Source organism: Marmota flaviventris, chromosome X (assembly GCF_047511675.1).
Source record: "Marmota flaviventris isolate mMarFla1 chromosome X, mMarFla1.hap1, whole genome shotgun sequence".
Classification (NCBI taxonomy): Eukaryota; Metazoa; Chordata; class Mammalia; order Rodentia; family Sciuridae; genus Marmota; species Marmota flaviventris.
In genome coordinates this window covers 45,786,856-45,810,836 of record NC_092518.1, presented here as the reverse complement: position 1 = coordinate 45,810,836, position 23,981 = coordinate 45,786,856, and the positions used below count along the sequence as shown (strand labels likewise).

The following is a 23,981-nucleotide window of genomic DNA, read 5'->3' as shown; positions in this document are numbered from 1 at the left end:
TATTGCATTGTATACTCAATTTTGTATGAGAGTCTGTTGGAATACCTTAATTTTCCTGTGTTATTCCAGAGTTATCCATAAACATTAGTAGTTTAAATTTTATTCTTTTTTTTTAAAGAGAGAGAGAGAGAGAGAGAGAGAGAGAGAATTTTTTAATGTTTAATTTTTAGTTTTCGGCGGACACAACATCTTTGTTTTGTATGTGGTGCTGAGGATTGAACCCGGGCCGCACGCGTGCCAGGAGAGCGAGCTACCGCTTGAGCCACATCCCCAGCCCTAAATTTTATTCTTTAATAGTTACATTATATTCTTTTACGAGGGCATACCATCTTTACCTAATCACTTGTTTATTGTTGCTTCCTTTTTATTTATTTGGAGGAATGTAGTCACAGAAAATCATACAATGAATATCTATATGCATCAGTCTTAGTCCCTCATCTCCCCCCACTTATCTATTTTTTAAAAAATATTTTTCAGTTGTAGATGGGCATAATATATTTATTTATTTTTATGTGGTGCTGAGGATTGAACCCAGTGCCTCACACATGCGAGGCAGGCGCTCTATCTGAGCTACAGCCTCCTGCCTTGTCTCTTAATTGTTCCTTCAGAATAGATTCCTGGAAGATCAATTACTAGATTGAAGTCTATGAAAAAATATAAGGCTCTTGATACACGCTGCCAAAATGGTATTTTAGAAATGTATCAATATCTATCTACCCAACTGAGTACTAAGTAGGTATAAAAGAGAATAAGAAACTCTCTATGTACTGATTTCCAGAATTTGTCAAGTAAAGATGCAGAATTGTATGTATAGTATGCTATCTTTAATATGTTCAAGGACGGAAACAATAATTGTTTTTGTGTATACTCATATTTGCCTGAAGATACAATCTGGAATAATTCAGAAACTAAGAAAGTGGTTACCTGTTGTGTAGGGATTATGGGGCTGATGTCAGAGACAAGGTAGGAGTGAGGCCATACATATATATGTATATATATATATGCACATGTGCATATACGCACACGAGATTTTTGAACCATGTGAATTGACTACATTTTCAAAATTTTTAAACAACCGACTTTAAGAAATACAAAAATTAGAATAAATAACAGTACATATTTAGGCTTCAAATATTCTACCAACTTCTTCCCTTTCATACAGTGACTTAAAGGGTACCTTTTATCCATTGTGGGCTTAACCTGCACAATCTCTCCATTTTCTCTTGCCAGACTTCCCCACAGATATTTTTAGACTTTATGTTTAGGGCCTTCTCTTACTCCCTGAATTCACCTATACCTGGGCCTTAGACTGTGATTCTGCTTCTATGCACTCTTCAGGCATGGCTACCTTTAATTTCACCTCTGATCCCTTCCCTGAAGTAAACTTTAGAGTGATTCTGTCCTAGGAATAGCAAAAGGGAAGTGGGTGGGTGAATCCTTAAGCATTCAAGCCCTGAGTCAGAATGGACCTGGGGACCAAGTAATGGCCCTGAGCAGCATCACCAAACGGGGTTGGGGGAGAGTAGGATGCAGTTCTGAAGAACCCACTCTCAAGAAGAAGTCTTTTGTGAAAGCCAGGTGACTTTCATAGGAGGCATTTCTTCCCTCACATTTCCAGAGTCCCTGGTCTGGGGGAGAAGGAGCCATTAAAGATTATCCAGCTGGGTCACTTGGGTTCCCAGCCACCTAAATAATTCTAGATATATTACAAAAAGGGGGAAAAGAATAAGACCATGAGAAACAAGAAGGAAATGCTGAGAAATTTGTCAAAGTCAGTCCTCTGGATTACAGAAGTGAAGTGAAAAGTGGTGGAAGAAATCACAAGGGAAAACTTTGCAATCATCATAAAGATGGTACACATTGGCATTCTCCTGTAATCCCAGGTACTCATGAGGCTGAGGCAAAAGGATTGCAAGTTTGAGGCCATCCTGGGCAACTTAATGAGCCCTGTCTCAAAAAATAAAAAAAGGGCTGGGGGATGTAGTTCAGTGTTAGAGCATCCCTGGGTTTAATTCCCAGTACTAAAGTAAACAACTATCAGGTATCACCCTGGGTAGCTGTTGCACTTGCCTTGGGCCTGTAGGTGTGCAGTGAGCACTGAGTTCTGTCCTCCCAAGTGGAGGGGATTGCTTGTTCCCATTGATCTTAAGATTAAAGTCCTTGGCTTTATAAGGTCTGTGACCCAAGCCCACAACTGAATCCCTTTCTCGATACTGTCCTTTATCAGATATATGTTTTACAAACATTTTCTTTCAGTCTGTGTCTTGTCTCCCAGTACTAGAAGTTTTTCAAATACAAATTCTTTTTGGTGGGGGGGCACATGTCCTGGGGATTGAACCCAGGGTCTTGTGTTAGCTAGACAACTGCTCAATCACTAAATGACATCCTCAGCCCCAAGGTTTTTTTTTTTTTTTTGAGGTGGGGGGTACCAGGGATTGAACTCAGGGGCAATCAACCACTGAGCTACATCCTCAGCCCTATTTTGTATTTTATTTAGAGACAGGGTCTCACTGAGTTGCTTAGCACCTCTCTTTTGCTGAGGCTGGCTTTAAACTCTTGATCCTTCTGCCTCAGCCTCCTGAGCTGTTGGGGATTATTAGTCATGCGCCACTGTGCCCAATCTCAAGGTTATTTTTTATTTTTATTTTTTAGTTGTAGTTGGACACAATACCTTTATTTTGTTTATTTTAACGTGGTACTGAGGATCGAACCCAGTGCCTCGCACGTGATAGGTGAGCACTCTATTGCTGATCCACAACTTCAGGCCCTCAAGGTTATTTTTGATAAATCCAAATGATCATGTTTTTCTTTTCTGGTTCATGCTAGTTGTGTCTTAAGAAATCTTTGCCTAGCCAAAGGCCACAAAGATATTCTCCTCTATTCTAAAGGGTTTATAGTTTTAGGTTTTACATTTAGGTCTGTGATCCATTACATATGGGATGGAAGGGGAGTGTAAGAAGTGAACTGAGTTTTTGTTAATGTGTGGAAATCTAATTGGTCCAGTACCAGTTTTTAGAAAAAAGAGTACCCTTTCTCAATTGAATTGCCTTGGCTGGTTTGTTGAAAATTACAACAAATGAGCCATTTGTGTGTGGGTCTATTTCTCATGCCTCTTGTTTGACAGGCTCTGCCAGACCATGAAGATGAGATCCCGGATACGGTGCGGACCGTACAGCTCATTAAAGATCTGGCTAGGGAGATCCGCCTTGTTGAAGTAAGAAACATTGGGGGAGGGAAGGCATTTGGGAAGGGCTCGAGACTCAAGTGTCAGGTCAGGACTTTGTAGTTGGCATAAAGCCCAAGGGAAGGGTTGGAAAGACCCCACCAAGGGGTCAAGTCAGTCATTAAGGCAATTATTATGTGCTTCAAATATATGTAATGCATTGGGCAAGGCTCTTAATATACATGAATAATGCAGGGCCTGTCCAACAAAGAACTCCTAGTTAAGAAGAAGATCCTGAACAAAATTAACCTCTCCAAGCCTCAGTTTCCTGAACATCTTTAAAATGAGGATAATTGTACCCAATCGAGTATTGTTAGTAGGAATAAATAAGGTTTGAGCATTTAGTATAGTGCTTGGCACATAGTAGATGCTCAAATTCTGGTGGTGGGTGGTGGTAGTGGTAGTTATAGTTGTTGTTATTATTAATATTTTGACTCAGTCTCTGCATTCTACAAAATGACAGTTCTCTCGGGTTGAAGATGATTACAAAGCCATGTTTCAACAGGTGGCATATACTACGAGGCAGTAAGGTATAGTGGTAAGAGACTCAGAGAAACCTGGGTTTCTAGTTCCTGCTGTGTCACTTGAAAGCCTTTCAGAGCCTAGTTTCTCCATCTTTAAAATGAGGACCAACTTTACCAACCTTTCAGAACTTTGGTACAATTAATAGCTAATATATGTAGAGCTCCTTCACACAGTGCCTGGCAGAGTAAGTACTCAATAAATGTGAGCTGTTGTTATTAATAGACTTTGTAGCAGAGAGAACTCAGTGTGGGCTGGTGAAGTAGCAGAGACACCAGAAGAGAATTGGACTTGAGGATATTTAAACTGTCTTTTTAGCTCAGGAGCAGTAAAGTTCCATTTTAGCACTCAGGGCATGCATCTGTGCTTAAGGGTGGTCAAGTGAGCTACTAGAAGTTGGACTTCTAGCCTCACTGCTTGCAGTGTTTCAATCCCCAGCACAAGTGTGTCCACAGTATCCACCTCCTACCTCATTTTCTTTCACTCCAAGTGTTAAAATCCTTCAGGATTTAGATAAGGCCTACCTTTTCTCCGGCTCTTCCCACTCAAGTCAATCTTGGACACACAGTATACTTTGGACTGGTTGAAAGAGAACTTAGAGCAATCTGGTCCATTGGCTTTCAAATGTTTTAAAGTAACAGAATCTTCTTTTCAAATGAAATCTTTTGTGCAAGCCCTGTGTATACAATGAGTCAAAGCACAGCTGCTTTGATTAAGATGAAGGTGGGAGGCTTAGGGCTCTATTTGTTCTTCTCATCTGTTTTCCACCTACCTTCAGTCCCTAGAGCTTCTCCCCAAAAGCTCTAAAGAATCCCAGAAATATTTGTAAACCTCCTGTCCAGTCTAGTCCCTTAATTTTAGAACTGAGCAAACAGAACTTCAGGGTAGTCAGGTAACTTTCCTGAGTCACATAGCTAGCTAGTAGCAAAATTAGGTTTGAAACCTCTCTCCTCCTCTCAAATCCTATAGTCCTAAAAATTTGAATCACACAGTTTAATAGTTGATTATTTTCTGTTGTATGTCAGCTACTCTTGGAGTTGTTTCTCTCCAATTTTGACAATAGTGCTGGACCTTTCTTTTGCTCGTCTTCTCCTTATTTGTCAATGGCTGGGCAAAGAAATGCCACCCAATAAATTCTTGATGACTTGTGTAAAAACTAGGGTGTGCATATGTGGAGCATTTGTAAGCTACTTCCATGGCAGTACTGCGAGTGCCGGGAACAGACCTCTGCTCTTAGCATAGAGAACCCTTGAGTAAGCTCTAACCCCCTCATGTACTAACACTCTTGTAGGACATCTTCCAACAGAACGTTGGGAAGACGAGCAATATCTTTGGGCTGCAGAGGATCTTCCCAGCCGGCTCCATTCCCTTAACCAGGCCAGCCCATTCCACTTCAGTGTCCATGTCCAGGCTGTCACTGCCCTCCAAAAGTGTTCCAAAGAAGAAAGTCCTGAAGCCCAAGGAACTCTTCAAGAAGGCAGAGCGAAAGGGCAAGGAGAGTTCAGCCTTGGGGCCTGCTGGCCAGTTGAGCTATAATCTCATGGACCCATACAATCATCAGACACTGAAGACAGGCTCTTCCCAGAAAGCAAAGGTGGGTGCTGGCCCATGGGTTCAGCCCAACCCTTTTGGGTCCCTTGGAAGAGCAGAGTTTCAAAAGGACAGACTATCCTGTCTTGCTCCCACTTCCCTTAGGACCCCTAGTGTTTGGCTACCAGTCCCACTTATTTAACAAGCATTTATTGAGACCTTTTCTATGCTGGGCACTGTGATAGGTGCTGTGGATGTAACTCTCAAGAGACTGATAGGTTGGTGAGAAAGATAGGCATTAAAACAAATGAATGCAATGAAGTGTTGTGGATGCTACAATGAAGGGTATGTGTGGGACCCTGAGAGACAGAGGTGGGTTGAGTCTGTCTTAGTAGGAGAGGTGATCAGGAGCTCTTTTCTAAAAAAAAATATGACATTTGAGCTGAATCTTGAAATGCTGGGATTGAAATGAAATTTTAGAACATTGTGTGTCAGATTGGAGTCTTGAACAGGTCCTTGAGAAAAGCCATCCCCCAGGGGTCCACCTTGCATCAAGATTATAGTGCCCTCCATGGGCATGTGAAGATGCCCCTCTCTTTTTTTTTTTTTAGGGAACATGTTTTACAAGATTGGTAGATTTCCCCTGAGCCATACATTCTCAACATCCTATTCTTGTGATTATTGGGTGGTGGTGGGGAGATATAGTAGAAGGTTCAGGGGGTTTTGACAGTGAACTCAACCAGTGAAACCAGAGGGAACTGGCCATCTTCATTCACCTCGGAGTCTCAGACAGGAGACAACTGAGCCTCCTCCTCCTGCAGTTCAACATCACTGGTACCTGCTTGAATGACTCAGATGATGACTCACCAGACATGGACCTTGATGGGAATGAGAGCCCGCTAGCCCTATTGATGGCTAATGGCAGGTGAGGTGGAAAAAAGAAAAACAGTTTTTGGGATGTCAGTGGCAATATGCCACTAAGACAGGGAGTGGAATTGGGATCCAGGGGTTTGACAAGGGTGGGGGAGGGCTGTACTTAGGGCAATACCCAGATGTTATCATGTATCATTGCTTATATTAGAGAATCATGGTGGGTAGGAATCTAATTGGCAATTCTGAGAAAATGCTTATATAAATCTAGAATTTCAGTAAGTCAGTGGGATGGAACCACTGGCTGAAAAAAAAGTATTTTATTGGTCAGAAGCATTAGTGTTTTATATACCTTTTGACTTGTGATTTGATTTTTGGAATTTTGTTTATAGAAATCTTTGCACAAATGTGTAAAGAGAAATGTTCACTGCTCAACTGCATCACTATTTGTAGTAATAATTAGAAATGGTCAAATATTCATCAGTGAATGTTAGATATATAAATTATGATATGTCTTACAGAATGGAATACCATGTAGTTGTTTGAAAAAAATGGGACATTTTTAATATCCATTGACACAGAAAGATGACCAAGATATATCCATATATCTATAAGTATATAGATATATCTATCTATCTATCTATTTTTTGAGATGGGGTTTTTCTATGTTGTCCAGGGTCTTCTTGAACTCCCGTGCTTAAGGGGTGCTTCTGTGTTAGCCTCCCAAGTAGTTGGGACTACAGAGAGTTCAGCCTTGGGGCCTGCTGGCCAGTTGTGCCCCGCTTCAAGATATATTCTCAAGTGAAAAAAATTAGGTTACAAAATAATGTATAAGAATAGTTCCATTTTATTTTTTAAAAAGTCATGTATGCACACATGTAGTCCTTTGTTTAAATCCCAACTATGACACTATATTTACTGTGACACTTTGGTAATTCAATTCATCTTTCTGCATCTTAGTGTTGTCATTTTATCTGTTCTACATATGAAGCTTGCTTTAGGATTATTGGGGGATTAAATAACACAATATGTGTAAAATTCTTATTATGGTACCTGGCACATAGTAGATGCTTAATAAATGGTAGTTCTTATCAAAGTGCTGATAAAATGATGAGATCAAAGGTAATGATGATGATGTGGGTATGGCCAAAAGCTAAGTAGTTCATATTTAAACCCTGAAATATGTAGGGAAGCAGAGGTAGGGGAGGGCAGTAAGGGCTATCACCTGGATACTCAGAACACTACAGACAGCAAAGTCAAGAGTCAAGTACAGAGTATGAATAATGTAGAGACACAATGATGATACTTTAATAGCCTTTTTGTAGAAAAAGGCTCACTTTAAATCTCAAGGGAGAGTGTAGTGTGTAGTAGTTCTGTGTGACTGGAAAATAAGAAAATGGAGTAAGGGTAGAGAAGATTCTGAAAGCACAACTGTTCTTGGGGTGTGAAAACTGAGTTACTGAAGAATAAGATTACAGAAAATTTTGAGCATTACCTTTGTTCAGAATTCCTGGTAGGTTTCCTGGAGAGGAAAAAATTGAGAGCCCTAAAACTTCAGTTTATAATGGCCATTGAGAATACTGAGAGATATTCCCCCTTCCCCACCAGTCTTTCTCTTATGCTGCTTCTCTTACCTGCTGCAGCTGTCAGAAGCTATCATTAAGTGAATAGAGTGTCAAGGTGTAGAAATATTTACAGATCATAATGATAATATGTTTGGGCTTTTCTTCAAATTCAGTGTTTTGCAGGGAATGAGGTGTAGATGAAACAAGATTCGCTGTATGTTCACACTTGTTGAAATTTAGCTAGGTACTAGATGGGAGTTCACTGTATATTTTTATTTTTGTATGTGTTTGAAATTTTTCATAATTTGAAGTTAAAAGATCAGGGTATGGATAACATTTATTGAGCATCTGTGTTGTATCAAACTCTATCTTAGCTATTTACATTTTATTTAGTCCTCAAAACAACCATCAAGGTATTGTTATACCCATTTTACTTAAGTGATAACTGAGGCCCAAACAGCTTAATTGTACTAGTAGCCACCATTGGGTACTTGTCATGCACTAACTCATTTTATCTTCCAACAAGTGTATCAGATAGAAAATAGGTCAATTTAATAGGTCAGTTCTCTGAAAGATACTTCAACAAAAATGAGTATTAGATGAATGTGTGAATACACTGATTTATCAGAAACTTGTTTTCTTTTTAAAAATTGTTTAATATTGTTTACCATATGTAACAGGATTGCTGAAGCCATTTTTGAATTTTTTTCCATTTCCTTCATAGATATGTATTTTTGATAGACATACTTTTTGTAACATATTTATGAGGTACGCTGTGATGCTTTGATTCATAATACACTAGGTAGTTGTCAATCCAGAATAATTATTTACTTTTTTTTAGTTATATGTGGACAGCATGCCTTTATTTGTTTAGTTCTTTATGCAGTACTAAGGATTAACACCTAGTGCCTCACACATACTAGGCAAACGCTCTGCCACTGAGGTACAGACCCAGCCCAATTATTTACTTTTTAATTTTTTTTTGTACAAGGGCTTGAATGTGGGATAGGGGAGGTTTCCACTGAACTATATCCCCAGCCTGAGTAATTATTTCATTATGATGCATACAAGTTCCTCTTTTTAACTATTTTAAGATTATAATGTGTTTCTATTAGGTATAGTCACCCTGCCATGCTGTAGAATGTCAGAACTTATTCATCTTCTCAACCAATAATTATGTACCCATTGATTGACTTCTTTATTTTCCCCTTTCTCATTTTCTCCCTGGTCTCTGGTAACCAACCACTACTCCATTATCAACTTTTATGAAATAAACTTTTTAGGTTCTTCTTATGAGTGGGATCTTTTGAGGTATAATTTATATACCATAAAACTAACTTTCAGGGGCTGGGGTTGTGGCTCAGTGGTAAAGTGCTTGCCTAACATGCACAAGGCACTGGGTTTGATTCCTGGCACCATATAAAAATAAAAACAAATAAAATAAAGGTATTGTGTCCATCTAAAAAAAACCTGACCTGTTCCAAGTATACAATTAAATGAATTTTAGTAAATTTATAGAATCATGCATCCATCACCACAATCCAGTTTTTTGTTTGGTGATGGGGATTGCACCTAGCATTCACACATGCTAGGCATGCACTGTACCACTCAACTAAATTGTAAACCCCAGAATCCAATTTTAGAACATCTTTTTCATGCTCAAAAGATTCCTTATGACCATAGGCACTCATTTTCATACAGTGTCTAGCAACTGCTGATTTTCTTTCTGTCTATAAATTTGTTTTTGTGGATATTTCACATAATGAAATCAAGTAACATGGCTTCTTTCAGGGCATGATCTTTTTCATATTCATCAATGATTTAGCATGTTTCATTAGTTGGTTCCTTTTTATTGTTGAATAGTATTGTGTTGTATAGATATACCACTTTCATTTATCCATTCACAAGTTAATAGTCTTTTGGATTGCTTCAACTTTGGAGCTATTCTGAATAATGAATGATGTTCTAAGCATTCATGTTCAAGTTTTTGTGTGGACATATACTTTTGCTTCTTACTTAGAAGTAAAATTGTTAGATCATATGATAACTCCATGTTTAGCTTTTTAAAAAACTATCCAACATTATTCTAAAGTGTCTGTACCATTTTAATTTCCACTAGTAATCATGAGTTTCTGAACATACTGACCACCACTTGTTATTGCTTGCCTTTTTGATTATAGCTATTCTGGTGGGTATAAAGGGGGTACCTCATTGTGTTTTTAAAAAATATGTAAATTGTGTGTGTTTGTGTATATATATATTTTTTTTTCTGTGGTCTTGGGGATCAAACCTAGGACCTGGCACATGCTAGCTAGGTAAGTGCTCTACCACTGTGCTACATACACATCCTTCAAAATTATATATACTTAAGGTTTACAGTATGATGTTTTTGATATACATCCTCATTCTGAAATATCAAACTAATTAATACTTCCATCACCTCACATACTTTCCATCTCTGTGTATATATGTGTATTTGTATTAAGAATACAAATATTTTAGGAAATTTTAAGTACCTAGTATAGTAGAATTGATTAGAGTCATTTTGCTGTATAGTAAATCTCTAGAACTTATTCATCCTACATAAGTGAAATTTTGACCAATGTCTCTCCTACCTTATTTTACCCCTAATACTAACTATTTTACTCTTTGCTTCTATGAATTTGACTTTTTCAGATTTCACTTTTAAGTGAGATCATGCAGTATTTTTCATTCCATGTTTGGTTTGCTTCACTTAGGAGAATGTCTTCTAGGTTGTCACCAGTGTCAGGATGGTTTTGATTTGCATTTTCCTAATGACCACTGATGTCAAGTATCTTGTATGATTATGGCCATTTGTACATATTACCTTTGGAGAAATGTCTATTTATATTTTTTGCTTGCTTTTTTTTTTTTTTTTTTTTTTGTACTGAGGGTTGAACCCAGGGGCGCTTAATCACTGAGCCTCATCCTGAGCCCTTTTTAAATATTTTATTTAGAAACAAGGTCTTACTAAGTTGCTGAAGCTGGCTTTGAACTTGTGATCCTCCTGCCTTAGTCTCCTGAGCTACTAGGATTGCAGGTGTACACTGTCTTGCCTGGCTTTTGTTTGCCTTGACTTGTCTTACTACTAAATTCTAAGAGTTCTTTAAATATTCTGTGTACAGTTCCTTTACCTGATAAATAATCTTTAAATTCTTTCCAATTTGTGGCTTGACTTTTTGTTTTCTTTTGTTCTTGTTTTGTTTTGAGACAGGATCTTGGTATGTTGCCCAGTCTTGTCCTAAATTCCTGGCCTCAAAAGATCTTCCTGCCCTCAGCCTCCCAAAGAATTAGGCTTCAGGCATATGCCACCATGCCCAGCCTTACTTTTCATTTTCTTAATGGTTTTGTTTGAAGCACAAAAAAATTTATTTTTACCTAATTCCAGGTCACAAAAACATTTTCCTCTGTTTCCTTCTATGAGTTTTATAGTTTTAGCTTTTATATTTAGATCTGTGATGCATTTTGAGTTAACCTTTCTGTATAATGTGAGGTAAGGGTGCTCATTAATTTCTTTGCATCTGAATATCCAGTTGTCATAGCACTCTTTGTTGCAAGAATCATCCCACACTGAATTGCCTTAATACCATTGTCAAAATCAGCTGACCATAAATTTAAGAGTTTTTTCTGGACTTTCTATTCTTTTCCACTAAACTTTTTAATAGTCGGTTCTTGTTCCAGTATTACACTCCCTTGATTGCTATAACTTTTTAGGTTATAATTTTGAAATCGGGTAGAGTCAGTTCTCGGATCTTTATTCTTTTCAAAATAGTGTTGGCTACTTTAAATCCTTTGCATGTCTATGTACTATTATTTTGTCATTTACAGAACAGCTGGTTGAATTTTGATAGGGACTGCATTGAATTTATAGATCAATTTGGGGAGAATTACTACCTTAATTTTTTTTTTTTTTTTTGGTGCTGAGGATTGCACACACCAAGCATACATTCTACCATTGAGCCACACCCCCATCCCTGCCCCGTTACATGACTCTTTTTATATTCTCTTTCCCTTTCTCTCTAGTACTAAGAGGGTGAAGAGTTTATCCAAATCTCGGAGAGCCAAAATTGCCAAGAAGGCGGACAAGGCAAGGCTGGTGGCTGAACAGGTGATGGAGGATGAATTTGACTTGGATTCAGATGATGAATTGCAGATTGATGAGAGATTGGGAAAAGAGAAGGCTACCCTGATAATAAGATCAAGTGGGTATCTGTTTTTTCTCTTTCTTGTCCTACCCATTTTACATTTGTTTTTGGCTCCCTTGATAAACTCAAAACCTTAGGCCTGAGCTTGTTGGCATTCTGATTTACCAGGCTGTGTAGTTCTCCATCATTTTCTTTCCTTTAGAGGTTTAATTTTCAGTTAATTCCTCACGTTTCTTTCTTTGTGTGTGTGTGTGGGGGGGGGGGGGGGTAACCAGGGATTGAACTCAGGGGCACTAGGCCACTGAGCCACATCCTCAGCCCTGTTTTATATTTTATTTAGAGTCAGGGTCTCACTGAGTCACTTAGTGCTCACTGTTTCTGAGACTGGCTTTGAACTTGCGATCCTCCTGCCTTAGCCTCCAAGAAATTTAGTCTTATTTTCTTTCTTCTGATTTTTTATCTTGGATGCTAATCTTAGTTTCATGATAAGTATATTCCATTGCTTTTTAGAATTTCCCCGGAAGTTGCCCCGTGCTAAGCCATGCTCTGACCCCAACCGAGTTCGTGAACCAGGAGAAGTTGAGTTTGACATTGAGGTAGGTGCCTGCCCTGTGTCTGGTCTTGTGTTCATTCTGGTCACAGAGACAGAAGACAGATTATCATTTTAGTTGAAAAGGGGGCAAAGATATCCTATGCATTCAATTATTTTGGGGGGGATAGGGTGCTGGGGATTAAACTCAGGGGCACCCGACCACTGAGCCACATCTCCAGCCTTATTTTGTATTTTACTCAGAGACAGTGTCTCACTGAGGTGCTTAACATCTCACTTTTTGCTGAGGCTGGCTTTGAACTCTCAATCCTCCTTCCTCAGTCTCCCAGGCTGCTGGGATTACAGGCATGCACCACTGTTCCAGCTACAATTCTTGAAATATTTATTAAGTAAAAGATTGTATACTGTGCAGCATGTAAAGGAATATTACAGTTTAGTTGAAAAATTTAAAAACCCTGTAACACAAAAGAGAATAAAATGCAATGTGATATAGCAAAAAGTTATCTGATGCAACTTGCACAAATCATTTTACTTTACTAGACCGTTTTCCCTATTTGTAAAATAGAAGGTATACTGCTTCACAAAGATGTTTTAGAGATTAGGATGAAAGAATAAATACTTTGCTTAGTACTTTGTCTACACTTGGTGCTCAGAAGATATTAGGAGTCAAACTGTCCATCTTGTATTGGGGCCTCAGCAGACCAACCCTGGGCAGCTGAGTTGATGTGCTCTCTCCCCCCAACAGGAGGACTATACAACAGATGAGGACATGGTGGAAGGGGTTGAAGGCAAGCTTGGGAATGGGAGTGGAGCTGGTGGAATTCTTGATCTACTTAAGGCCAGCAGGCAGGTGGGGGGACCTGACTATGCTGCCCTCACGTGAGTACTGTCTTTGATCTCCCATTTCCAGGAAATGAGACAGCATTACCCTCTCCCATCCAAGGAGCTAGGCAACTAATTATCATATATTTATTGATCCATTTAAATGGACAAAGAATTATCCAGAGCATTTAGGCTGAAAGAATAAAAGTAGACATGAAACCTGTCCCAAGGAACTTCAGATCTGACCAGTGATAGGGTGGATAGACTTCAAAGGGGCATCAGTTCTGTGCTCTTTGGAAGTTGGAAGAGAGGCCAAAAGAGTCAGAGAAGGATAACTTTTAAAAAAGGAAAAAATGCAGCATTGTTGAACAGGGAAGGTGGAGTGCCCCCTTTTTGCCGTCTTGCTTGCTGTCTGTGGAGAGAGATTTGAGGCTAGAAGGACTGGCTTTTCAGGAAAACAGTCTTTGTTACTGTCTTGATCCATTACCTTGATTCCTAGTTTTTCACCTTGGATGGTTCTCTCCTTCATCCCACCTTGATCCCCACAGCTGATGTCCCTCTTCCCTGACTATTCTGATAACTGGTTTCTTCTGATAGCTAGAGAAACTTCCTTAGCATTTCTCCTCTTTCCCTTGCAGCGAGGCTCCAGCCTCCCCCAGCACTCAGGAGGCCATCCAGGGCATGCTGTGCATGGCCAACCTGCAGTCCTCATCTTCTTCACCGGCTACCTCTAGCCTGCAGGCCTGGTGGACAGGAGGTCAGGACAGAAGCAGTGGGAGTTCCAGCAGTGGTCTGGGCACAGTGTCTAGCAGTCCTGCTTCTCAGCGCACCCCAGGGAAGCGGCCCATCAAGCGTCCTGCATATTGGAGAACCGAGAGCGAGGAAGAGGAGGAGAATGCCAGTCTGGATGAACAGGACAGTTTGGGAGCATGCTTCAAGGATGCAGAGTATAGTAAGGGCAGCTAAGCACATGGGTCCAAGCCAGCATCAGTCTCTCATCCAGTCCCAAGAGATAATAGCCTGTTGAGCAAAGATGTTACATTAAGCCTGATACTTAGTTTCTCTGAGTCATGTTTTCTTATTCTGTAAAATGGGAGGATATCTCAAAGGTTGATGTAAGAATTAGAGATTATGCTTGCACAGAGTACCTGAACCACCAGTGTCTCGCTGGAGAGAAGTTCTCAAAAAATGGTTGCTTTTATAATTAGCTATTGTCTATTTTTAGTACTGTCCAATTTTCATTCTGGTAACTTTGTTTCCCTCTTATTTTTCTTCTACTACCTGTATTTATGTTTTGTGTTGGCCAGTTCATCACTTGCAAAGGTATACACAATCAGTCCTTCATATCTGTGGGTTCCACAATTGCAGATTCAACTAACAGTGTATTAAAAATCTTCAAAAATCTGCAATGGCGAGGCACTAAGCAACTCAGTGACACCCTGTCTCTAAATAAAATACAAAACAGGGCAGGGGATGTGGCTCAGTGGCTGAGTACCCCTGATTTCAATCTCCAGCACCCCCAAAAAATCTTTGGAAAAAGAAATTACATCTCTACTGAATATGTACAGATAGTATAACAACTATTTTATTTAGCATTTACATTGTATTAAATATTACAGGTAATCTAGATATGATTTAAAATATACAGAAGAATGTACATAGATATATACAAATGCTGTGCTATTTTATATTAGGGACTGAGCATCCTGGGATTTTGGTTGAGGGGTGGTTCTTGAGACCAGTTCCATGTGGCTACGGAGGGATAACTAGGCCTTTTCCGTGGACTTTTTACATTTACAAATGAGTATTTTGAAGCTAAGCTTTTTTGAGGACTACAATGTACTTGTTTGTATAATGCAGATAACATTGTGTGGGTTTTGTTTTAATATTATTTTTTAAAAACTATAAAATATGGTCAGTGTTCATTGACCAAGATTAAAACAAAGCAGAGAAATCATAACTTCCTTATAACTAACATTCTTCCTCTCTAAGCCCAGTTTGATGTATACCCTTCCTCTCATTCATGTTCACACTCTATATAGACATAATATAGTTAGAAGTGTACTTATTTACTCTGTGTGTTTCTGCAATTTGCTTGGATATTTTCCCCCATTAGTACATAGAGATCTACTTCATTGATATGTACATATCTCCTTGCTGTATAGTATTTTATAACACAGATGTACATCATATATTTAATTATTCATTTGAAGTTGACATTTAGGTTTGTTTTTAAGTTTATTTTTGTTACTAACAAATGGTGCAATGAAAATATTTGATAATATTTCTTTGCACCCATGTGCCAGTTAATATTTGTCCAGGGTAGACAGACCTGCTGGGTTAAAGGTTATATACAAGATAAATATTAATAGATAGTGCAAAGCTGTCCTTCACTGGGGCCAGCATATTGAGCAGTGTATGAGAAATAACCTGTTTCTCCACAGCCTTCCCTAGCAGTGGAGATATTATCAGCTTTTTGAATTCCATGGGAAAAGATGTTGTTTTAGATGTTTGTTGTTTCTTTATTCCTTTTCTGTGAATTATCTATTCAATCTTTCACCTATTTTTCCTACTGGAATTTTTTTCTTATTGATTTGTAAGAGTTCTGTACGTGTTCTAGATTTGTTGGAATATTTTTTGCTCCAACATATGTTATGGATATGTTGATTTTTTTTGTTAGAGAGGAGCATCATGTATTTTTTCTCATGTCTACACAGACTTCCATATGATTAAGCTTCAATAGGGAGAAGAAGGAAGGGTAGAAGTAAGGAGCGGGGTGAAACTGGTTCTGGGGCCATCAGTATTCTGAACTACTGAAGCAGTTCCAGACTCCTATTTCATTGCCTTACTTCTGATCTGATCTCTATACCATAGTCAAGTGACCTCCTTAAAGCATGAGGGCTAACCTGTCACTCTTCTTAAAACCTCTTGTGGTTTCCCATATCACTTTATAATGGAAACCTAACTTCTAACTATTGCCTTCAAAGTTCTGCATGATCTGCTGCTACCTTCCCCCCCTCCCCCTCCCCCATCTCTCTCCATTTCCTGCTCCTCTCCATCTACATTATACTTCCTGTCATTTATTAAATAACTGTTAACCCAGCCACTGTGTCAGAACCATTGTACAGGCTGGTTCTTCCCCCAGAATGCTCTTTCTCAGCTCTTTAAATTACAGAAAAAATATTTCAGTCTATTATATTTTAATTTTATGTATAATATTTTTAGCATGTAGAAGATTCTAACACACTGTGCTATTTTTATAGTTTTTATATTTGTGTTTTCATTAAGAAGCCCTTTTTATATTTTTACCTAAAACTTGTGTAGGAGTTAAAGCTTTTAGTTCTTTATCTGAAGTTAAGCTTTGTGCATTGTGGAAGGTAAGACTTTAGCTTAATTTTGTTTCACGTGAATATTTATTTATCTCCCCCCACTGCATTGTTAACTAGCTCATCATTAGCCCCATGATTTAAAGTCCACCTTTGTCATAAACTGATTTCTCATATATGTGTGTATTTAATTTTCTAGTTCCAGTTCTGTGCCTTGATAGCTATGTGAGTTTAGGAAAGCAAGCTAACTTCTTAGCCTTTTGTGGTAATAGTACTTTAACAGTAGCTACTTTGTAGATTGTTGTGAGGAATGAATATATATATAAAACATTGCCCAACACATCATAAGCACAGTGTGTTAGATATTATTATTATTATTATTCTGTTCCATAAAATTAATCTGTCTAGTCCAGTGGCAATACGATATAGTTTACTTACTGTAGGTCTTTGTTTCTGGTGAAGCAAACCTGCTCTCCAGAACTTGCTTTGGACCTGAGAGTACAGATGCTCAGCAAGCCCATTATCTATAGGCTAAAGTATAATTGGTCTTAGAGACATGCTAAGTTCCACTGGCCCACCCTACCTTCAACAGCCAGTTGCATCAAAGTACAACTAAGATATCTGGACCTGGTTTAACCAGTCCTCAGAAGAACAAATAGTTCACTCAGCTTCTGTTTCTCTTTTCCCCTACTTTGTCCAGCTACATGGCAAAAGCAGTTAAAGAGAGATCTCCTTAGGGTTTTTTTTAATGTTTCCAGAATTTTTGACTGTTAATGAGCTTTATTCTATTATAGATGAATTTTTAGAAATCAGCTCATCATCAAATTCCATGAACAATCCTTTTAGGATCTTTAAATTAGGTTTGCATGGAATGTGTAAATGAATTTATGAAGACAGACATCTTTCACCGGATTCCTTTCTAATCTAATGGGTTGTATACATTCCTGAAAAATCTCATGTCCTGAATATTTATGAACAAAAATGTAGGGATTGGGGCTGGGGTTGTGGCTCAGTGGTAGAGCATTTGTGTAGCATGGGTGAGGCACTGGGTTCAATCCTCAGCACCACATAAAGGTAAATAAATAAAGGTATTTTGTCCATCTACAACTAAAAAGTACTTAAAAACACAGGGATTATAAAAAAAAGAAGTTAGGGGCAAGGTGTGGTGGCATATGCTTGTAATTCTAGCAACACAGGAGACTGACAGAAGGATTGGATGTTCAAGGCTAGCCTCAGCAATTTAGCAAGACCCTAAGCAACTTAGAGAGGCCCTGTGTCAAAATAAAAAAAAATTAAAAGGGCTGGGGATGTAGCTCAGTGGTAAAGCACTCCTGGGTTCAATCCCCCAGTCCCTCCCACCCCCTACAAAAAAAGGGGAAAATAAGTTAAGGTAAATCCCTCAAAATATTATATGAATTTAAAGCCAAAACACTGGCCCAGATAACGGCATTCCTAATAATAATCCTTGCCCAATTAGAGTCCATTGGCATTTACACCCAGCATCACAGTCAGCAGATCATCTATAGCCTTAAAGCATGGACTCTAGTTTTTTACTTCCAGATGTGGATTTTTTTTTTAAGGTTCTTGGAATTGAACCCAGGGGCATTTTACCACTGTGTTGCATTCCCAGCCACCTTCCTCCATTTGTTTTTGTTTTGTTTTTTTAATTTTGAGATAGGGTCTTAGTGCTGGTCTCAAACTTGCAATCCTCCTGCCTCAGCTTCCCAGGTAGCTGGCCCAGATGTGAATTCCTGAAAACATTTGATTAAAGTAGGTGTCAACTTCATCAAATTAAAATTGGATCCAGGGCCTTGTCTTTATCAGTCTTTTTCTTTCTTTCTTTCTTTTTTGTGCTGGGAATTAAACCCCAGGGCCTTGTGCATGCTAGGCAATCTCTACCACTAACCTATATTCCTAGTCCTTCTCTCCCTCCCTCCCTCCCTCCCTCCCTCCCTCTCTCTCCTTTTTAAACACAGGGGGATGATATTTTTGCAACTTTGTATGCTCTGTCAGCAAGCTTCTTGTCCCACCAGAACCTAATTCAGTTTAAAACAGATTTACCACTTGGTCTTGCTCTGGTGGGAGGCACTATTGCAGGATTTTTAGCTTTTGTTTGTTTGTCTTCATATATTGCTAAGGATTTCTCTGTAGTTGTAAGGGGAAAAATACCTAACTGAGTAAAAACAATATGCCAGGGAAAATTGCTTTTGAACCAGTGCAACTTCTCAACAGCATTGGCATCATTCCTCATACCTTTTAGGTATGAACAATGAACTATTAATAGGCCCTCTTCTCTTCCTGTCATTAAATGTGGTCTGTCTCTCCATTTATTTAAGTGTTCTTGTATGTATCTTTTTTGGTTTATTTCTTCAGTTTATTCCTAAGTATTTTATTTTGGTTCCTACTAAAAATGACATCTTTTCATGTGTTTTTTTTTTTTTTTCTTTCTGATTGGCTATTTGCTAATATGGAGGAAAAGAGGTGATTTTTCCATATTGATCCTGTATTCTACTCCCTTACTATACTCATTAGTTGTATTAATTTTTCAGTTAATTGATTTGACTTCTTTTGAGGTAGGTGACCTATGCATCCTGTATTAGTTTGGTAGATGTGCCCAAAAAAAGAAAAACCACAAACTGTGTGGCTTAAACAACATTTTTTTCCTCACAGTTCTAGATGCTGAAAGTTCAAGATCAAGTGCCAGCACGGTTGGTTTGTCCAGAGGTGTTTCTCCTAGGCTTACAGGTGGTCCCCCTCTTTTTGCCTTGTCATGAGGTTTTCCCTCTGTGTACACAGGCCCCTGATATCTGTGTAGCCTACTGTCTTCTTGTAAGATAACAGTCAGATGGGATTAGAGGGTATACTAACAGCCTTATTTTAACTTTTATACCTCTTTAAAGGTATCTCCAAATACATTCACATTCTGAGGTTCTGGGGGTTATGGCTTCAACATATGAATTTCGGAGGGGACACAGTTCAGTCCCTAGTTTTAGTATAATGTTGAGTCATCATGATAATAGTGGGCATCCTTGTGGTATTTCTGACTTTAAAGGGGATACTGCCAATGTTTCTCAGACTATACTCATAAAGTTTAGGGAAGTCTGTCTTATTTGAGCGATTTTGTTTAAGATTAGGTAGTATTAGGTTTCACCAAACAGTTTTTTGGCATGTTTTGATAAAAAGACATTTTTTGTTTATTAATATAGTGAATACTAATTTTGAATCTACATTTTCTTCTTGAGATTTGCTATGCTTGGTCATGGTTTTTAATTATAGTTTGTCTAGTTTACTTGATTAATGTTCTTTTTTAAAAATTTTTTTAGCTGTAGTTGGACAAAATATTTTTTTAAATTTTTTTTTATATACATGACAATAGTGGAATGCATTACACTCTGGACACAATATCTTTATTTTATTTTATTTTTTAAAGAGAGAATTTTAACATTTATTTTTTTGTTTTTTCGGCGGACACAACATCTTTGTTTGTATGTGGTGCTGAGGATCGAACCCAGGTTGCACGCATGCCAGGCGAGCGCGCTACCGCTTGAGCCACATCCCCAGCCCAACGATATCTTTATTTTTATGTGGTGCTGAGTATTGAACCCAGGGCCTCACATATGTGAGGCAAGCGCTCTACCACTAAGCTACAACCCTAGCCCGATTAATGTTCTTTTTTTAATATTTATTTTTTAGTTTTAGGTTGACACAGTGTCTTTATTTTTTATTTTTATGTGGTGCTAAGGTTCGAACCCAGTGCCTCATTCATGCTAGGTAAGCACTCCACCACTGAGCCACAACCCCAGCCCTAATGTTCTTCTTAAAGACTAGTTTTTTGTTTTATTGATCCTTTCTAATGGTTGATGTTGTGTCTGATTTTTTGTTCCTTTTATCAGTGTTCTTTTTTAACATCTTGAGTTAAAAGCACTGGTCATTTATTTTCAGTCTGCCTTTTGATGAAGGGTTTTAAAATTTTATGTTTTTAATTAAAATGAAGTAAAATTGGCTTTTTTGGTATACACATGTTTAGATACTTGTAACCACCACAGTGAGGATGTAGAACCCTTTGATCACCCCCTATACTCTCTTATGTTACTTCCACTTTGAAGTCATGTCCTCCCTCTACTCCAAACCTCTGGCAGTCCCTGATCTGCTCTTTATCATTGTAGCTTTGCCTTTGCCAGAAAGTCTTATAAATGGAATTGTGCTGTATGATATTTTGAGACTGGCATTTTTACTCAGCATAATGCCTTTAAGATTCATTAATGGCTTGAGTCTTTGTGTCTTCGCTCCTTTTTTATTGATTAGTTTAACTATAAGTACTTGGCAGTTTTATTGAGTTAACTTTTGGTTTTCTTGATTCTATTGCTTTTCTAGTCTATTTCATTTATTTCTCATCTTTATTATTTCTCTCTAGCTTTGGGTTTAGTTTGGTCTTCTTTTTCTTAGCTTTTTGAAGGAATATTATGGAAGTTAGGCTATTGATTTAAGATCTTTCATGTTTTTACATGAAGGTATTTTCAGCTATAAACTTTTGCTGTATCCCATAGGTTTTGGTGTATCCCATAGGTTTTGGTATGTTGTGTTTTTTTATCCATCTTATAATTTTTCATACTCACACTTTTGATTTCTTCTTTGGTTATTTTAGAGAGTGTTATTTAATTTCTACCTGTTTTTTTAAATTTTCCATTTATCCTTCTGTAATTGATTTATAGTTTCATTCCATTGCAGTTTGAAAAAATATTTTGTATAATTTTAGCGTCTTTTTGTTTGTTAAAAATATTTTTAGTTGTAGATGGATGTAATATTTTATATCTTTCTTTTATTTATTTTTATGTGGTGCTGGGGATCAAACCCATTGCCTCCCACATGCAAGGCAAGTGCTCCACCACTGAGCGACGCAACTCCAGTCCTGATTTTGGTTTCTTAAAACACAATAAGACTAATTTTGTGACCTAATATGTAGTATGTTCTAGAGAATGTTTCCTGTACACTTGAAAAAAATGTGTTTCCTATTCTTTTTGTGTGGAGTGTTCTATACTTGTCCATAAGGTCTAATTGGTTTAGAGTGTTTTCAAGCCTTTTATTCCCTTATTTATCTTCTCTGCGTGTTTTATATAGAAACAAAAATGGAACATTTAAATCTCCAGTTATTCTTGTAGAATTGCTGTTTTCCTTCAATTGTGTCAATGTTTCATATATTTTGAGATTCACTCATTAGGGGTGTGTTTGTGTGCGCTCCTGTGTGCGTTTGATTGTTACATGTTCTTGGATTGGCCAGATTATGTAATTATCTTCTTTGCATCCTGTAACAGTTTTCAACTTGCAGTGTAATTTGCCTGGTGTTAGCATAGTCACCACAGCTTTCTTTTTGGTTGCTATTTGCATGGAGTGTGTTTTTACAGCCTTTTGCTTTCATCTTAGTTGTTTGTTTCAGATCTTGCAGATGATATACTATTGGATCATATTTTCACTTCATTCTCCCAATCTCTCCCTTTGGATTGATGACTTTAATTTGTTTGCATTTAAAGTGATTACCAATAAGGAAGAATTTTTGCTATTTTACTATTTTTTTTGTTTTTGTTTTTGTTGTTGCTATTGTTTTAGAGACAAGGTCTCACTCTGTTGCCCAGGCTGGCCTCAAACTTTTGAGCTTAAGCAATCCTCTTGATTTAGCATCCTGACTATACAGGTCTCTGCTGTCTCACCTAGCCATGATGTGTCTTCTATATGTCTTATAACTTTTTGGTTTCTCAGTCTTCTTTTATCTCTTTTTTTATGCTTAATTGCTTTTTTTGTAGTGTACTGATTTAACAGTCTAGTTCCATAGCCTACAAAAACTTGGCTCCTAGGGGCTGAGGTTGTGGCTCAGTGGCAGAGTGCTTGCCTAGCATGTGTGAGGCACTGGGTTCAATTCTCAGCACCATATAATAAAAAATAAAGGTCCATCAACAACTAAAAAGTAATTAAAAAAAAAAGAAACAACTTGGCTCCTATATACCTCTACCTCCTCCCTAGTGTTTTTTGATCCCAAATTACTTCTTCATGCATTGTATTCCTATTGACACAGATTTATAGCTAATTATTTTACACGTTTATCTTCTAAATCACTTAGGAAACAAAAAAGAGGATTTATTTATATATTTTTTTAATACTGGGGTTCAAACCAGAAAGAGGATTTAGAAGCCACAAATACTATAATCCTTTTATATTTACTTTTATGGGGGTTGTTTTAGCTTCAAGTTACTCTCTATTATCCTTTCATTTCAGCCTTAAATACCTCTTTATCATTTCTTGAAGGCAAGGTATATAATGACTAAATAACCCCAGATTTTAGGGTTTTTAAAAATGTCTTGTTTCTTGTCTATCTGGTGTGGTCTCTGCACCCATGTCAAAAATCATTAGCCAAGCCAGGCATGGTGGCATATACCTGTAATCCCAGTGGCTCAGGAGGCTGAGGCAGGAGGATATTGACTTTAAAGCCAACCCCAGCAACTTAGCAAGGCCCTGAGTAACTCAGTGAGACTGTGTCTCTAAATAAAATACAAAAAAAAGGGCTGAGGATATGGCTCAATGGTTAAGCACCCCTGGATTCAATTCCCCATTACCAAAAAAGAAAAGAAAAAGAAAAAATCATTGGCCAGCCAGGCATGTCGGTGAACACCTATGGTCCCAGATACTCAGGAGGCTGATGCAGTATGAGTGCAAATTTAAGGCAAGCTTGGGCAATATAGTGAGATGCTATCTTAAAAAACATAAAGGGCTGGGGATGTAGCTTAATAGCAGACAGAGCACCCTGGGGTTTATTCTCTGGTAGCACAGAAGTCATTAGAAAGTTTTCACTCTTATCCTTTGCTTTTCTTTTAGGCTTAACAGAAACATCTGAATTTGACCTCACCAGTAGGATACTTTAGACCATATTATCACTAAATCTTATGTCTGTTGAATGTGGATTGTGAGAAAAATATGATAAACTATATATTTGTATGTTTCTGTTAGATGTGATACTTGTATGTGTGTTTTGTCATTCAGAGCATTCCATTCCAGTGATTCTCAGTCCACATGGTCTTTTTGTTCCTGATTTGTATATTTAGTGTTTATTGTTAATTTTTCCATGCATTTAGCAAACACTGAGCATCTACTCTTCATTGTTTTAGGCTCCCGTAATAGGAAATCAAATAATATATATATATATATATCAGTGCCCTCATGATAATTTAGGAGTAATAGATTTAATAGTAAGTTCCTAAATACTGTATAGCAATTCCAGTAGAATCAAGCACAAGATACTGAGGAGATCTGAGAGCGAGGCACCTGAATCAGACTAGGAATGTGAGGGAAGTCATCTTATAGGAGGTGAATCTAGAACTGGGTTTTTTAAAAGGTGAGTAAAGTAACTCATGAAATTAC

At 37.9% G+C, this 23,981-nt stretch overlaps 1 protein-coding gene across 2 annotated transcripts in view; it reads left to right on the top strand.

Annotated features, from left to right (window-relative positions):
* Positions 1–23,981, top strand: part of Phf8 (PHD finger protein 8) — an 83,276-nt gene that overhangs the window by 39,775 nt on the left and 19,520 nt on the right. Inside the window, exons 12-18 of one of the 2 annotated variants that reach the window (XM_027950180.2) lie at positions 3,125–3,214; positions 5,037–5,339; positions 6,097–6,200; positions 11,755–11,933; positions 12,387–12,472; positions 13,172–13,305; positions 13,887–14,200. In XM_027950180.2, coding sequence (XP_027805981.1) covers positions 3,125–3,214; positions 5,037–5,339; positions 6,097–6,200; positions 11,755–11,933; positions 12,387–12,472; positions 13,172–13,305; positions 13,887–14,200 — 1,210 coding nt within the window. The remainder of the gene's footprint in view (positions 1–3,124; positions 3,215–5,036; positions 5,340–6,096; positions 6,201–11,754; positions 11,934–12,386; positions 12,473–13,171; positions 13,306–13,886; positions 14,201–23,981) is intronic. The other variant, XM_071606836.1, reaches the window with a different exon arrangement.